Source organism: Atractosteus spatula, chromosome 11 (genome assembly GCF_055471065.1).
Source record: "Atractosteus spatula isolate fAtrSpa1 chromosome 11, fAtrSpa1.hap1, whole genome shotgun sequence".
Lineage (NCBI taxonomy): Eukaryota > Metazoa > Chordata > Actinopteri > Semionotiformes > Lepisosteidae > Atractosteus > Atractosteus spatula.
Window position 1 is genome coordinate 32,867,123 of NC_142716.1, and position 18,185 is coordinate 32,885,307.

General features: G+C 41.4%; 1 protein-coding gene across 4 annotated transcripts in view; it reads left to right on the forward strand.

Annotated features, from left to right (window-relative positions):
• Positions 1–18,185, forward strand: part of patj (PATJ crumbs cell polarity complex component) — a 230,608-nt gene that overhangs the window by 194,791 nt on the left and 17,632 nt on the right. For all 4 annotated transcript variants that reach the window (XM_088927009.1, XM_088927011.1, XM_088927012.1 and 1 more), the window contains 7 exons: positions 413–481; positions 1,592–1,715; positions 3,082–3,188; positions 7,426–7,509; positions 16,205–16,398; positions 17,158–17,305; positions 17,870–17,956. In XM_088927009.1, coding sequence (XP_088783135.1) covers positions 413–481; positions 1,592–1,715; positions 3,082–3,188; positions 7,426–7,509; positions 16,205–16,398; positions 17,158–17,305; positions 17,870–17,956 — 813 coding nt within the window. The remainder of the gene's footprint in view (positions 1–412; positions 482–1,591; positions 1,716–3,081; positions 3,189–7,425; positions 7,510–16,204; positions 16,399–17,157; positions 17,306–17,869; positions 17,957–18,185) is intronic.

Here is an 18,185-nt window from a genome sequence, read left to right on the forward strand (position 1 = left end):
TCGAATGGACCCCGTGCCCATTTCCTCCCTGCCCCTCCCTTAACTACTCTCTCTTTTGTTCTTCTATCCTTATTATTCAGCTGCTTTCCCTCTCTCACTCACACCTGGACAATGCTCTACAGCCAAGTTTCTTTTCTTTACCTTTCTACATGGAATGAACCTTTACGTGTTCCACTCTGTTATAGTTCTGAGCACCGAGTGCCAAGCCGCGGATGAACAGGTACTCCATTCTGGGAGCTGTTTAATAAAAGCGGGAAACTTGCAGAATTCCGTCAGCAAAGGGCTTTATGACAACTCTTATTGTTCAGTGACATTTCATGTTAAGGGTCTGCTTATTGCTAGGAAGATAATTTGCTGACCAGTTGGTGCCACACTGGTGTCACATTTACCTGTTTTCTGTCACTTTTTGCAGAAAGTCAAGATATATGAAAAGGATGCGGAAGCAGAGATCAAGAGTTCTAGAGGACAGCTTCATGAACAGGTACTTTCCTCATATTGTGACTCACCCTCATCCTCATTTCTCACCTTTCTACACATTGTTCTCCAGTTACCATTTGTTATTACCTGAGTATGTACAACTTCAATGAGTATGTTACTAACTGTGATACAGTTTGTCTCTTACCCATGACCCCCAGAATTTCACCTGAGTCCTGATGGCTGCTCATGAAAAACGGAATGAAGCATTGCTAAAATTAGTTTGTCTTGGCTTCTGACATTACTCAAAGCTCTTAAATGGTGCTCCTTTTTTTACCAATCAAATAACTTAGTTTTAAAATCTTTCTCTTCCCTCCCCAGCATCTATAGATACTCTCCAATACTGTCTATTTATGTAGAGCATTCAACCAGTGAGAAATGTAGACAAACAAATCTGCTCAATATACTGTATATACACTAGACATGGGTCTTGGCTGTTAGACTGCCTGTTAACATGGTCTTACACAGTGCAAAGTGGCTTGTAAGGTTGGAGCTTAAGCTACTTTCTGTAGCACTGAGAAAAGCAGAGAGTACAATACCCTTCTTGAATTATAGGTCATCTTGGATTAACCCCACACACACTGCAGACACCTCAATTATATGTCTTGGCAGACTGGAAAACGTTGGAGTGTTTTTCAGTGTTTACAGTTTAACCTGTTTTATAGTTTGTTTCTCTAAGAGCAGATTCTCCTATTTCCAAGGTTTCCTCGCCCACTGTATATTGCCTCTCCACAGTGCCAGTCCTCATCTATGTCAATAAGACAGATCAAAGTTGCAGAACCTTAGAGGAATTGCTGTATATGTGTTTAGTTTGTATGTTAGATATTGCTACAAAGTTCCAATGTTCAGCTTCTGTCAGAGGTCTTTTATAGTCAAATACAGTGTTAGATTATGAAATAACTGTCTAATCCATAAGAGAATCGTTCCCTTATCAAGTGAACATTACTTTTGGCTTCTGTTATACATTTGCAGGAAAGAATGGGAAAGTAGGCATCATTATTAAACACCTATCAAAGCAAACTGCCTTGTGAAAAATAGGATCTTTTCTTAAGCTTTGCACCTGACGTAGCCTTGAGATGCAGACACTAGATTCCTGAAAGTTTGCCGTCTTGTTCAGTCCGCCAGCACCCCAAAACCCATCTTCGCCAAGATGGCTGCCAGCTCTCTGGACAGGACTGTGGTGTCATCTGCTACTCTTCTGCCTTCTGGCAGCCCCCCAGACTTCGAGTACACCGGCCGAGGTACCCCGCTCTTCCCTGGCTCCTCCTGAAAGTCCATGTCCTTGACATGTCCATCCCATGTCCTCTGTGTGCCTTTCCTCAAGGAGTCCTCTTGCTAGGTTGCTAGGCTGCTACAGCAGCGGTCGGAAGGAAATGTTTAAACAGGTCAATACAGGGTTGGATAAATAGAGAGCGAAACTGTTTTTTTTAAGCTTTCTGTCAAAACAAGATCTATTGCCTCAGATCTGTGATAAGTAAAAGTGGAATTAAAACCTTACTCAGGCCACCAGGTCCTTGGGCAATAATCGCAATGCTGACTTCAGCCTGATACTTTTCAGATGTTGACAATTTCAGCTTCACTCATGAGTTTCTAACTTTAAACTGTTCTTGAGGAGTTGCACCCCTGTAATTGAAGCTGTGTCTAATTGTGTCAAATTGCCAACAGGTGATAATGAGTATTTAATGATTAATGGAAAATGAACAAGTCAGGAAACTGTTTTTTAATAAGTGTTTTCCATATGAATCCTGTGTACGCTGTGTAGTATACTGCTTTCAAGGTTGGTGATTTCTCTTTAAAATAAATCTCTCATGGCAATTTTATTGTTTCTATGTATAAAGTGAAATTATGCTTGTAATATCTTAAGCAGTAGATTCATTCAAAAGCCACTATCAGATGATTTTTTGACAACTCCTGATGTACGGGAGGAATAGTTTTGCAAAGACAAATCAATAATTAATTAGTTATTTGTTGTTTTCATTTATTAAAATAAATATATAAAGATCATATTTGAAAATAATAGAAACATGTTTGTCTTTAAAAGAGGCTGGCAGTTTCTGTCTTGTTCTGTCTGTAGTATGATAAATTTACCGAGTTCTAAGCATGTTAACTTACCTTTTCCCTTAATAAAAAGAAAGAGATCCGATGCTTATTATCTGATCTATTATTAATGCTTATGATTTTGTAATGGTTATTATTACTTTACATTTAGCTTAATTCAAACTTAAAATGGCATACCTATGATGTTTAAGAAAAAAAAATAAAACCCGCTATGTCAGTTGTACATACCAGAGAATGAGGAAAGACGAGACAAGTGGGTTGAGTTGTTGAGTTGGCAGCTGACAGTTTGACCGTGAGTAGCTCTGGCTACAGTCAAACATTCACAATTTGTATATATTGGGAAATAAAACTTATTTGAATTAAGATCACCCTGAAAATAATTTTGTTTAACTCAGTCATAATGTAGCCTGAAGAGAAAGTATCCCAGTCCTCAGACGTCAGTCTTCTTTGTGAATTTAGTTCCCTGTTCCTTGGTGGGGAAATGAACTTTACTAGGAAAGAGAATGTTGCTGCAGGACAAGTGATGTTTGTCCCCTGTCCATCCCAAAGATCCAGCCACCTGCCCCATCGTCCCAGGACAGGAGACCGTTATTGAGATCTCCAAGGGCCGCTCCGGCCTGGGACTGAGCATCGTGGGAGGAAAAGACACACAACTGGTGAGCTGCCTGTCACAGATCAGTCAGAGACAGAGCTTGCAGAAGCCATAGCTCACATGTCATCTCTCTCAAGTAGATTGAAGGTGTTGTGTCCTTGTGTAGTTTTCTTTAGCAAAGTGTTTGTGATTTGTAGCACACAAACATTATGGGCTTCTACCAAAGAGTTTGCAGCAGGCGCTGGGCAGTGTCACTGGCTCCAGCCCCATGTCGTCTTCTCCTTAAATCTGGTGTCTTGTCAGAGACACAAACAGATTTCCACTTGAGCAGAGGGATCCAAGTCCCTTAACGCTGTGAGGAACTTTTAGATTTTTACCTAATTAAAAGGGCTTTTTTTATTAAGTGATTTATTCTTTATACATCAGGGAGTTATGTATTATTGGAAAGATCAGCAAGGTAATTTGCATTAGAAGCCTAATGTAATTGAAAGCCACAGCTGCCTTCAATTTTATGAATCATGCTCACTCTTCTTGTAATCTCTGCTCTTTCCACTCTGATCAACATCTCTTCTGCGCATTTCTCATTTCTAATGATAATGACAGGGTTTATAACTGAGCTGTCTTAGGAAAAACTAACTGCATTTCAGTCCCCTAGCCTGTAGATGCCAGTATACATCTAGGTACCTTATTAAATTGTTATGTAATGAAATTCCTTTTTATGGTAACTTATCAAACTTGCTGGAAAAAGAAGGAATGAAGTTCATGGAAAAAGAAAATATAATGCAAAAATGATGGATTCATTTAGGTAACTAGACTGAAAGCCCTGAAAAAGTGTAAAAAGATAAGCGATTACGGTGGTAAAATGGGATTATCTACTATGTTCACTGACAAAAATAACATTTACAAAATGAACAAAACATCAGAAGTCAGCAAACAAGAAAAGTCAGGTGATCAGGAAATTGTAGTCAGATTTAGACTCTACTAACAGATCAACCAAAAGAAAATGTTGATGAAAACAGTCTGTGGATCTGTGATAAAAGAAGACGCTATAGGTCAGTTTGTTTCATGCTTTTGTTTTTGGACACGTCTATATCGACTGCAAAGGTTAGTCAATATAGATGTATCCTGGGATGTTTTTAAGTTTATTTAGGCATCAGTAGGTTTTTGTATTATTTTACATGACCAGTGCAGGCAGTGAGGATCCTGGAGAACTGGTGGCCTCTGTCAGATCTCACTCCAGGCAGGTTAAGTCTATGCAGAGCTTTAATCTTTTCCATGCTGCCCGAGGAGATGCAGTGCTTCTTCTTTATCTTCTGATAGCATTCACTTTGGCCAGACCAGAGAGCTTCCCCCTTTCAAATTCAGTTCACTGTGATTTTTGTCTTCGGCTTGAGAAGTCCATTTTCGAGTGATGGCTGTCAGGTTAGGGGATTAAAATGATCAATGGGCTGAACAAGAGCTCCCTTGTTCACCTGCTATGGATATGTGAGATTAGAGGCTGCCACACGTGTCCCTCTACTGAGCTGGGAGCCTGCGGGCAGCCCATTAGTCTCCTTGATGTGGTTTACAATATTTCTAACTGCACCCAGCTTTATTATTGTGGTTATCAAGGGCCGCAGCAGTGCAGGCAGTTTAAAAAGCCTGACTTCACATCTCAGATGAGCAGCTTTGGGGTTCAGAAAGGTTCGTTTTATTTCTTCCATCCGAACATTGTTCCAATATTTCACATTTCAGTAAACTGCACTAATTAGTAAACGAAATACTGTATTGTGCCCTTTCATTAAATATATCAAACCCCAATTTTTCTTTCAATTAAATACTGTGTAAAACTGGTGGTGCTATTTTTCACAAGGGCTGCAGAGTGCTGCTTCTCAATGTGTCTCTTTGCAAATGCTGTTTTTCCTGCCTGGGACCCTGGTCCAAACCCTACTTCTGAACCCAACCCTGACTCTGACTCTGACCCCGATCACAAGCCCTGTCCTGACTAGAAACAATTAGAGAGCCCCACACCAACTTATCCTCAGGACTTCACTGCTGTGCTCCATCTGAACAAGTCAATATTGATTGTCTTTCCTGACGGATACTATTCACATAAGTCTAATGTGAATGATGACACATACTCATAACTTCTGAACAGCACAGTTAGCAATGTTTATATTGCACCATTATCTGTTATACTGTGATTTTATCTCGTTACCCACCGTAGTGACAGTATGTGTACTATGTGAAACAGCTGTACACAGAGAATACCCCATGAGAATATAGCAGTATTTCCACATTGAATCCTCTTGCTCTGCTATTATGCTATTATTTAATATACTAAAATAGCAGTTCAGGATGTTAGTGAGTATAAATAACTGCACAAAGATATTCCATCAGAATTCAGCTGCTGTGGGGGTCCTGTAGAATGGATGGCAGTGATTAATACACCTCTCTTGTTTGAATCAATCACCCCAGCCCACCTCAATGTTTCATTTTCTTTTCATTCAATTTCGTGCATTTTGCAAACACAATACATGGCTAGAAAACTCTACATCATTATCTGTACGTGTGTTTTGTTCCCCCTTGCTCTTGCGCTTTGTGAATATTCAAAGAGCCCCGTTCGAGAGCAGAGCCGACTGCCGAATTACTACAGCAAAGCTGTCCTTTTGTTCTGCTTGTTTGTGGAAATCGCTGAGAGTGGCTGTAATCTGTAATGAAACATGAGTTAGACGGGACTCCAGAACTGGACAGTTTTGGTTGTGGAGGGTACTTTCTATTGAAACATATCAGTGGGTTGGATTTGCTCTAGCATATGAAGTGTCATATACCTGCTGGTTTAATTACAGTTCTGCATTACAATTCTGTAAGGCAGGGCCTGGGCTGAAGAATGGACAACTTTAACAGTACCTGTGTGATACAAGGGAAATTTTGCTTTCTTTGATTTACCTAATTATTTAAGGTGTCCTTAGAGCCCTCAAACTCAACTTCAAAAGAACCCACAGGGTCTCCAAGATATTGACCTTCCTCACAAATTCAATTGTCAAATGAAGAAGAATATAAAAATAAGTATTGATCTCTACACCAGTATTACATGCGCATACACGTGTCTGCAAAATCAGAGTTTAGGAGCCACAGGTGTGTCGATAAGTGTCACCGTGTGCTACTGTAAGTGGCTTTACAGCCTAGAGAAGTTGGAGCAAATTCGAGAAAGACAAAGAGTCCAGATCGTTTCCTTTTGGCAGTAGTAACACTCTTTGGCAATGCCTGTGTCAGCAACAATAATTGCCAACAATAATTGGGGATCAAAAATCTGGGATAGAGGCAGCAAATAGTTTACTAGGGTGTCAGCCTCAGATTGTTCAATATCTGCAGAATTAATATCATTATACACATTATACTGGCAAATTTCCCTTGCCTCTATGTATGCTACCCTTGTGTCTCACAGTAGATCAGTTTGTCATTAAATAATAGCAAAAAAACAAATGTAATGTGTATACCAGCTACTGTACCATCCTGAGATGGAAGAGGGCTCTCTGAAGATTCAAAGCAGATTAAAATGACTGAGTTACATTTTGTGAGAGGAGGTGAGAATTATTTGGAGGGTTTGCACCTGCACAAATACCAGGCAGAATCCTAACATTTCATTTTCACTGTTTGCACTTCTTCATCCAGATCCCTGCTCATTCCCACCCTTTACTTTTCATTTCCATGGGTTTCAATGTAATCTGCAATTTAGTGCCAATTCAACAGCAGCTTGAGAAAGCCTGCTTAGCAGCATTATTGATGTACTGCATGTGACATTATTTGCATTCATTAAATTGACCATTTTGCTGATTTTCTTACCATATTAGCTGCAGTATGTCAGGGTTGTGGTTTCAGTTCACTGCTTCTTTACAGACATCAAAAAACAAATGTATGTGTCAAATATCTGAATTGCCCGTGATGGACTGGCCTGCTGGGCAGAATACACTCCAGCTCCCCTGCAACCTTGAATTGGATGAAGCAGTCAGAGAATTGATGGATGGGTAATTTAATTGGTGAACGAAGGCATTGTAGGTACTGGTGGAAAAAAAGAAATAATCTTTGATCTATTATGAAGTAGAAAAGGCCATTGTAAATGGCAATCACTTAGCAGAGACTCCAGCTGCAGAGTGCTTTTTTACAAGTGCACCTGTATATAAGCACAGTGCCTGAGTTCTGTGCACCCTAAGCATTGAAGAATCTGCGAGAACTCCAGTCATTCTGGCGGCGCCCTTGAGGTGGAGCCCCCCCCCCCCCCCTTTACTCAGAATGAATTGCTGAGTCTCTTTTCTTTCCAGGACGCCATCGTTATTCATGAGGTGTATGAGGAGGGAGCTGCTGCTCGGGATGGCAGACTGTGGGCTGGAGATCAGATCCTGGAGGTGAGAGCTGCAGCTGAGCACAGCCTTTCCAAACAGACTTGAACTCACCACTGACTGCTGCAGAAGAACTGTAAAAAGCTGACTGTATTGCTTTAACAAACTCTGCTGTCCCATGTGCTCTTTCAAATTACCTTATATTCTCATCTTACATGTTTTAGGGCTATAACTTTCTTTGTCACTTGTTGCCTTTCTTTTGCTCATCACCCATCACCCACCATTCATTGTCCTGGTTTGGCGTTTATACACCATATCACTCTTTTTTTTCCCCATGGTTTGCATCCTGTTTTGCTATACTGCAGAAGTTAGATCTGTGGATTTAACAAGGATCTGATGCAAGTGTTCAAAGTCTTGAAAGGCATTAACAAAGTCAACCCATTACATTTCTCCAGAATGAATGGGAGAGCACAAACCAGAGGACTGAAGTGGCAACTCCATGAAAGTGCATTTAAAACTGTGAGGGGTGGGGGGGAGCATGTCTTTGCACAAATGGTTGTGGGAGTATGGAACAAGTTACACAAGTCACGCTGTTGAAGCTGATAGACCAGATTCCCAGCTGGATGAGATTCTCAGATTTTTTGCTGTCGACCAAATGAATTAGCCTTGTATGTCCTCTTCTCATTTGTAATCTTTCTGATTCTTATGTTTCTTAACTTAGCACTCCTTTGGGAATGTACTGCATCAATTCAGAGACTCTGGTCCTCAGCGAGAAGGTGGCTAGTTCTCAAATCACCAAATCACTCGCTGCTGGTATAGCTATGAAGTGAATAGCACAAATGTAAACATCTTCTGTACAGTATAATTTTCCAGAACATTATAGCCAGTGTAAGGCTTTTGCTAGAATAGTGAAGTAAACCTCATGTCATGGCTTCTGGAAGTAAATTGCCTGATACTTTTGAGATGAGACAATAAAAGATACCATGTGACATTAGAGCTTCCAGGCAGTTTTGAAAGCATTCGCTGTCATAAATAAATACATTCCAATAAGTGTAGGAAACTATCGTTCACCTCTAGTGCCCTTTCTTCTGCCTGCCATTCAATAGACTCTGAGTACTTGGGATTTCTTAGTTAAAATGATAGAAAAAGCTTTTTGTCAGGGTTGATGTCTGTTATTCTCATAGAAAAGCTTGACAGAGCCTCTTTATAATGCTGGTGATGCATGGGAAAACAATCAGATAATTGTGCCCACTTTATAAAAAGCCTTTTATGCATTTATTGACCTTTTACCAGACCCCTCGGATTTTAATTTCTTATTCTTATATCTGTATAAATTACTACAAAAAAAGTTCTAATGTATTTCTATTTTAGTCTTTGAGCTACCTATAATTCTGAATCGAGTAATCCATTTTCTAACCACTTCATCCACTTCAGGGTAGTGGAGGAGCCAGAGCCTTTCCTGGCAAGAAATGGGTTCAAGGCAGTATACACCCTGGGCAGGAACGCCAAACCCACAAGACAAACCATCAAACTGCTCACAGACAGCACCCCAGGTCTGGAATTGAACCCAGGGCCCCAGGACAGGGAGGCAGCAATGCTAACCACTGCAACACTGTGCTGCCCATTAACTCTAAATTCCAAATATACCAAACGTAGTCAGCTTTTTAGGGCACTGTTAAAAAACCTTTTGTATTTAACAGGGGTGTTCAGGAAGAGACAGTCATCTAATCATGAATATGCAATGGCAGGACAGTGCTCTTAGCCTGTGTGACACCTGCAGTTCTGATATCGTCCAAACTCACCTGTCATTTTGAGTTTGGAGAGATCTTGAAATGTTTTGGCCACTTAAAAAGGTAGGATAATAGGAGGCTTTGACCTGACATATTTACTGAGTTATCTTTTGCTTTTATGATTAACCCCAGAAAAGAATAATATCTAGTGCTGTTAAAGGGTTTTTCCTCAATCTCTGTCACAATGGACCACCCTCAAAGGTTCTTTTTTTAGTGCAGCTATGACAGCTTGGTGATAGCACCACCTGCTGGGCAGATCGCACATTGCGCATTGACTTTGTGCTCATGCTTTGCATGTGTCTGACTTTTTAACTTTGGCGTTAAACCTATCATGCATTTGTTCCTTCAATTTTGGAATCAGCTGTTTAGTGAAACTAGAAGAACCAGAAAGCACTGACCTGTGTAACCTATGAATATATTCCTATATATGAATATATTTCTGTATATATTCCATATAGTCCTTATATGAAGTGAAACAACCTGGATCCCCTTAGCTCTCGTCATAACCTTTGTCTTTGCCTGGACTGGGAACAGTTGAGCCCTTACATATTGCACACAAGCATTCTCTTACATCAGCCACCCATTAGTGTAATCAGCCAGATTCCCATATGAAGAGATTTTCAGAGCACAGTGAATGAAGGCGCTGATGTAGTTGGTCTCAGATGTTGTGATGGAAGGGATAGCAGGAATTCAACAGCACGTTCACACAGAATGTGCCAGCAATGAGGTCACACTTCTCCTTATCCTATCGCCACAGCACAAGACTGTTCTAATCCAGGGGTGTCTTGTCCTTTCCTGGAGGGCTGTTGTGTCTGCAGATTTGCTCTTAAAAGCATTTCAGCCAGTAACCAGCTGGTTCAGCTGATTGAGAATGAAAACCTGCAGACACACCAGTCCTCCAGAACCAGGATCGGACACCACTGCTTTGAACTTTTTACAGAGCCTGACGTAAAGTTCCTATGTCTTCACCCTTCACAGATATTTATAAGTTGTATTATGCAGTACATAGTAGTCACGATAAAACCTTTCCCACTTTTCTGCTTAATATCTTCCATTAACATTTACTGTGTGTTTGGCACAGCAGACGCATGAAGCTGTGTTTTACACGGAGAAGATTTATGGAAAACATTATAACACAAATCCACAAGATGCGTCAGCCATCAAGCTCCGGCTGGTTTACTGAGCCACAGTTTATTCAAGGAGATAATATGCTGACAGTTTTTGTGATTTGTGGACTTTTTCCATCCTGTTGTTTCCTCTTTCTGTTAGTCAAAGTGTTTCTGATAATAGGTTCTTGTTAGTTGAGTGGGGCATTTGCCACTAACACATTTGCTAGAGCTAAATTGAAAGATGTGCCAGAGCACATACAAGTTGCAGGAGTGTTGCCCGTCATAGTTTACAGCATACTGTCATAGTGCACATCAACATCAGCTAAGATAAAGTAACAATGTGACTTAGCAGGCTATGGTCTTTTCATACACCCTTGTCTCTTACAGTAATTGTGTAATGTTGTCCTGAAAAATAAGTGCAATTTTGTAGACCAGCTGGATTGCATAACAATTTGTTTGGTTGAAACTGATATAACAAGAGAAAGCAGTCTGAGGTATGATTTGCAGAGATGGAGAGGCAGCAATAGAGCATTGCCTGGCTAGACTGGAGGTAATGAGATGTCTCATTGCATCTTCAAGTTGGTCAGCCTTGACTGATGATGAGCAAATAGAAGCCCACAGTTTTGAAACGGGTGTGCCCTCTAGAGTCTACTGTAGCTGGGCTGTGCTTCTTTCCATTAGCTCAGAGACCCTGCATCCTGCCCGCTGACCGGAGCCAATGGACAGAGAGAGTGTGGGTCTGGCTTTGGAGAGCAGAGCACACAAACTGAGCCACAGTTAGTTAAGAGTGAGCAGGAAGGTAGGCATTAGCATAAACACAATAATTCATAAGTCTTGCCACATGGCCAGTGCTAACTGGAGTAATCTGTCTTAGATTACCTTCTTTTTGATGCATGGCATTTTTGCTGAAAATGTATCATGTAAAAAATGGCAAAACCACTTCTCAAAAAGAGCAGGGTGGTAGATCTTTCAGTTTTCCAACATGAGAGCCACTTTGTCCTTTGCAGACTGGGTAGCACTTGACTAAGGAAAAACTAAAACAGACTGCTTGGTGTAACAGGGTCAATAAAGCTTTGGAGCCTGCTCAAAGAGATCAGCTGATCTTGAGAGTTTTATACTATAATGAAAAGAAAAGAAAAATGTTTCAGCTGTTGAGCGTTCTGAGGCACTTCCAAGCACCTGAAGAAGGCTGCACAGCCAAAACATTGTTTCTTTTCCTTTCAGCATGGAGTATACCATTACCTGTTCTTTTACCATCTACTTTTGCTCAGGGCTCAACAGACATAAAGGTGCCCTGGTCCTGCAAAGCCACAACCCCACAGGTGTAATTGGTCATTTGAGGATTTTTGATCAATTCAACATTAATTTGTCTGGGGGAGTCATAAACGTCTCTGAGATGGCTAGAGTTTCATTCTACATGTTGAATAGATTTACAGTACCGTTGGGATTTGGTTAGTACAAATGGTTCCAATCCATTTATTAAGTAATTGATCTAAATGTAATACTCTAAAACTTATAGTATAGGTTTCTGAGTCTCACCAATCCAACAGCCCATATAAATAGCCCTGCTGTTAATCCTAGTTCAGAGGTCATCATTGATGGAACCAATCCAGCAGGGGCCAGCAGTTGGAGAGGTAACTCCAGTACACTTGGTAATTCAGGGCTGTTCTGTGGGAGTCTTCCTGCTGACAACTCATGTACAATGGATACAGTAAAAACATTACTTTTCTGGTAAGTGGGTGCCTTTCAGTCTCTAGCAGAAATCAAAAGACTGAGTTCCCCCCCCCCCCCCCCCACCACCACCACAATCTCTTCTGAAAGTTGTTTATTGTACAACCATATCTGTGCTGGGTGGTCTGATTCTGTGAGAATGGATAAGGAGCACCTGTGGGTGTATAGCACCACTAATGCAAGCCTCTTTCGACCATGAAAATCCTTCTAATCACCAAAACACTGTACCTGAATAAATACGCATATACCAGGAATTGGATTTTTCTTTCTCTAAGTAATGAGCCTGAGAGCAGTGCAGGCTGAGTGTGGCTTTTATTTAGATTAATATGCAGTGCCACCTGCTGGCTTGTGTGGGAGGTGTCGCTTCTACATTCACCACCCAGGAGTTATTTATAACTGTACCTCTAACAGAATATTGTTTGTTTTTGCTTTGCTTTATGTTTTGTAAGTTTTCTATACCTTTAAAATAACTTCAGCCCTTGGAGACCGGAACATAGTTTGCATAATTTGTTTCATGTTTTACCTTTTACTTCTCTAAGCTCTTAGTCAAGTCACCACTGGATATGATGGTTCCTACCCTATTCCTAGTAAAATTACGGACAGTTTTTCTGCCATAAAAGCTTTTCTTTCTCTTAACAGAAGTGACAACGTAACCACAGATAAACTGAAAGGATAAAACAATCCCTCTAGAATAGCAAAACAGCTTTTCTAAGTCTGTTAAGTCATCAGCAAATTAAGACAGCATTTTAAAGGTTTCACTCTTTTTCTGAGGCCTTTGATTTAAAAAGCCTCAGAAAACCTTTAGGCCTGTAGCTGTTCAAGGCTTGGATCATGGACCCTTATTATACACATCTGTCCAATGACATTCTAGACGTGTTTTCCGGACATTTAACCCTTTCTTTACCATTTCATACAAAACAGCTGAGACCCCTTTCATCGTATAGATTCCAGGCCACTGCAGCATGTGAGAAATAGTATGAATATAAAATGCCAGTTTTGAGCTCTTTTTTTGGATTTAACTTTTCATTTTCAAAATGTGTGAAACATAACAACTACAAAAATGAATGTTAGAGCTTGCAAATAAAAATAAAGTGGGTCTAATTAAGTTGTAGTCAGAACCAGGTCTAAGTTTAAGCCTTTTACAGTAGTTCCCTGTTCACAATCAGTACAATGTGATTGTTTTGTTGTTTTTTGATGTCACATAATGTTTTTGTTGTAATACTTCTAAAGAAATTCTGCAGCCGAGTGAAATGAAATTAGTGGTGCTGAATTTTGAAAGCCTGACTCAGTGATTGTATTTCCAGATGGAATTGAGGAGGACATGAGACCATTTGCAATCTCTGAATAATTGATGGACAAATCAATTTATGCAGAAGTACTCTTCTCCTGAATTAAAAGAGCAGCTTTTGACTGCTTGATTGTAGTTTGATTGACTGAGAAAGAGCTTACTGTGCCATCCAAAATAGAAGTCAACAGGAAAATTACATTAGAAATTGAGAGCTGAGAAATGCAATATCCCTCTTAAATGTGGATTTTATAATTACTCCCAGACACAGTGTATGGGTATCCGCATGTTCCTTTCTTGTGTGTGTCTGTATCTGCATGCTCATTAGCTGTGTGCCTATATCCTCGCTGGTTGTGTGTCCATGTATGTGTGCTGATTGTTCATGTGTCTCTCTTTGCACACTCGTTGTTCATATGTCTTTTTTTCACATGCTCATTGGTTCTGTGTGACACAGAACAGTAATAGCTACCATTTGTCCATCCACTTTCTAACCACTCCTTCCAATTCAGAGTCACAGGGGAGCTGGAGTCTGTGCTGGCACGCAACAGGCGCAAGGCAGGATACACCCTGGCCATGACGCCAGTCCACCACGGGGCACACACAGACACAGCCACGAACACACTCACACCAGGGCCAATATTTCCAGAAACCAATTAACCACTGCACTGTGCCACCATGCTACCCATAGTAACTGCCATGGACAACAATTTCAGTATACAATACAACAATATTAGACATATACTGAATATATTTATATTTTATCCTTTTCCATGGTTTAGTCTTTGATTAGCTACCCTATTCATCTGCAGTGAATGAAACATATTTTGGTAGTTTGCAATACATACAGTGCCTTGCGAAAGTATTCGGCCCCCTTGAACTTTTCAACCTTTTGCCACATTTCAGGCTTCAAACATAAAGATATAAATTTTTTATTTTATGTGAAGAATCACCAACAAGTGGGACACAATTGTGAAGTGGAACGAAATCTATTGGATTTTTGAAACTTTTTTAACTAATAAAAAAATGAAAAGTGGGGCGTGCAAAATTATTTGGCCCCCTTGCGTTAATACTTTGTAGAGCCACCTTTTGCTGCGATTACAGCTGCAAGTCCCTTGGGGTATGTCTCTATCAGTTTTGCACATCGAGAGACTGAAATTCTTGCCCATTCTTCCTTGCAAAACAGCTCGAGCTCAGTGAGGTTGGATGGAGAGCGTTTGTGAACAGCAGTTTTCAGCTCTTTCCACAGATTCTTGATTGGATTCAGGTCTGGACTTTGACTTGGCCATTCAAACACCTGGATACGTTTATTTGTGAACCATTCCTTTGTAGATTTTGCTGTATGTTTGGGATCATTGTCTTGTTGGAAGATAAATCTCCGTCCCAGTTTCAGGTCTTTTGCAGACTCCAACAGGTTTTCATCCAGAATGGTCCTGTATTTGGCTGCATCCATCTTCCCCTCAATTTTAACCATCTTCCCTGTCCCTGCTGAAGAAAAGCAGGCGCAAACCATGATGCTGCCACCACCATGTTTGACAGTGGGGATGGTGTGTTGAGGGTGATGAGCTGTGTTGCTTTTACGCCAAACATATCGTTTTGCATTGTGGCCAAAAAGTTCGATTTTGGTTTCATCTGACCAGAGCACCTTCTTCCACATGTTTGGGGTGTCTCCCAGGTGGCTTGTGGCAAACTTTAGACGAGACTTTTTATGGATATCTTTGAGAAATGGCTTTCTTCTTGCCACTCTTCCATAAAGGCCAGATTTGTGCAGTGTAAGACTGATTGTTGTCCTATGGACAGACTCTCCCACCTCAGCTGTAGTTCTCTGCAGTTCATCCAGAGTGATCATGGGCCTCTTGGCTGCATCTCTGATCAGTCTTCTCCTTGTCTGAGCTGAAAGTTTAGAGGGACGGCCAGGTCTTGGTAGATTTGCAGTGGTCTGATACTCCTTCCATTTCAAGATGATCGCTTGCACAGTGCTCCTTGGGATGTTTGAAGCTTGGGAAATCTTTTTGTATCCAAATCCGGCTTTAAACTTCTCCACAACAGTATTACGGACCTGCCTGGTGTGTTCCTTGGTCTTCATGATGCTCTCTGCGCTTTCAACAGAACCTTGAGACTATCACAGAGCAGGTGCATTTATACAGAGACTTGATTACACACAGGTGGATTCTATTTATCACCATCAGTCATTTAGGACAACATTGGATCATTCAGAGATCCTCGCTGAACTTCTGGAGTGAGTTTGCTGCACTGAAAGTAAAGGGGCCGAATAATTTTGCACGCCCCACTTTTCATTTTTTTATTAGTTAAAAAAGTTTCAAAAATCCAATAGATTTCGTTCCACTTCACAATTGTGTCCCACTTGTTGGCGATTCTTCACATAAAATAAAAAAATTATATCTTTATGTTTGAAGCCTGAAATGTGGCAAAAGGTTGAAAAGTTCAAGGGGGCCGAATACTTTCGCAAGGCACTGTATACAGTGAACCTGTACCAAAGCTTATCTTTTTTTTAGGATTTATTAATGCAGTTTGCCTTGGTATCTTGGCAAAAATTTAATATTAGATTTTATTGTCATATTGTTGCCATGAAATAATCACCATAGATTATTATACCTGATTATATCAGGTGTCCATAGTGTGCGGCAGTCTGTTCTAGCGTGCGGTGTGGTGTGGATTATGGATTGATGCACGTGCACCAGAATGATTGTTCCAGTGCGGTCACATGGGTGTGTGCGTGACCCCAGCTGACTCCCGTGTGATCTCGGCCTGCGCTCCCGACGCTTGCGCTCCGGTCTGCAGCGCGGTCGCGAACGGTGCCGCTGACGCCGATCGTCCCCTGCGGGCAGGTGAACGGGGTGGACCTGCGCCACGCCTCCCACGAGGACGCCATCGCGGCCCTGCGGCAGACCCCGCCCAAGGTGCGGCTGACGGTCTTCCGCGACGAGCACCAGTACAAGGACGAGGAGAACCTGGACGTCTTCTCCGTGGAGCTGCAGAAGAGGGCCGGCCGCGGGCTGGGCCTCAGCATCGTGGGCAAGCGGTGGGCACCTCAGTCAGGCGCCGATCCCCCCCGCCTTGGCAGTTTGGTTTTCCAAGTCTCACGCAATTAGCACAGAGCACCGGCAGCTAGAGTGAACAGGGCGTATTTCAAGCCATCAGAACAGACCATTTCTAGAAAATTCTGCAGGTGCTTAAATTATTCAGCTTCTTTTGAAGTCATTTAGCTTCTTTTTGTTCCTGAGGCATCCTAGTGTCATTCCGAATGAGCTCGCCTGTTAACAGACTAGTCTCGGAACGAGTCTGTGTTAAGGATCAGTCCATGATGCAGTGGGCAAAGACAACAGGAGACAGAGTAATCAATCATCTCCTGTAAGTGAGTCGCCTGACAGCACTGAATTCAAGAACACAGGCACATCCAGAGACATTTCTCAGCTTAATCATTCAAAAGGCTGTTCCTTCTAACAGCAGGGACTGTTAAAATGTCGTTATGGATTTCTAACAGTGATCTTTCATGAAGGCCTCCTGGACTGTATAAAAATAAGTATTATGTTATTCAAATGATAGTAGCATATTAATAGCATTTAACGGGTAATAGAACCAGAAGCACTGAAAAAGAGTTTAGAAACACAGACTCTGAATCTCTAATGGCATTTGGAAGTGCTTTCTGCAATCTCAGGGCTTTGCAGTAAGAAGCCCTGTGCAGTCCAGAGCCTACAGACTGCTGGTAGGAAAGGACTGCTGCAGTGTCATTGCTTATAGTTGCCCAAGATGGTGATGCAGCTCTTTTGTCTCTGTTCAGGAATGGAACAGGGGTCTTCATCTCTGACATCGTCAAGGGTGGGGCGGCTGATCTGGATGGCAGGCTGATGCAGGGGGACCAGATCCTGTCCATCAACGGGGAGGACATGAGGAGTGCCTCTCAGGAGACGGTCGCGGCCATACTCAAGGCAAGGACTTAAAACCGCCTCAAGCAAAACAGCCATCAGAGGATGACATCTGCAATTCTAGGGATATCCAACAGAGCTGTTGTCAAAATTCTATCCCGTAAAGGCGGTACTATAACATAGACAGTGCGATAGTACTATAGACACTATAAATTTTAGATTTCTGAGATTTAAATACAGCATCAATCATACAGCAGGTTGAAGTGTTAGTTCAATCTATTTTATAGATAGTTTATTTGTTGACAGTTTATTTCTCTTTACACATATGTATATACAGTATGTATGGGGTTATCACGCGTAGATAAGAGTTCTGACACATTCTTGAAGTGCAATATTTATTTTTCCTTTAATTTCTATGTATATATGGTATGTCTGTAGGTGTATAGTGTATGAGCAGCTCACCAAGTCGAATTCCTTGTAAGTGAAAACTTACTTGGCCAATAAAGTGATCTGTCTTTATTTATGAAGTGTTAAGGTTTTTCTTGCCATCTAGTGGTTAGGAATGGAATTGTTTTGAATTGGTGCTGTCACAGTCTTGTACACAGTATGTTTTCTATTGTGCTGCAGTGTGCCAAGGGGGCGGTGCTGCTGGAACTGGGCAGACTCAAGGCTGCTTCCTGGCTCTCCTCCAGGAGAACATCTGAGGGCAGCCAGGTCAGTAGCAGAGATGCATTCAGAGGGACTGCATCACTGTCCTTGGAGTGGGTGACACACTGTTCAAGAGTGATGCAGTTTAGAGTTTACTGAATAATTTAGTTCTGGGGGGGACTGGTCCTGAGGCATTGCCGGGGGTGTGCTGTGAATTGAACCACATGAGATGCCACCTGCAATCATGTTTTTGGAGACTTGATGGTATTGAAAGTTTGCTAAGGTGAACACAGGA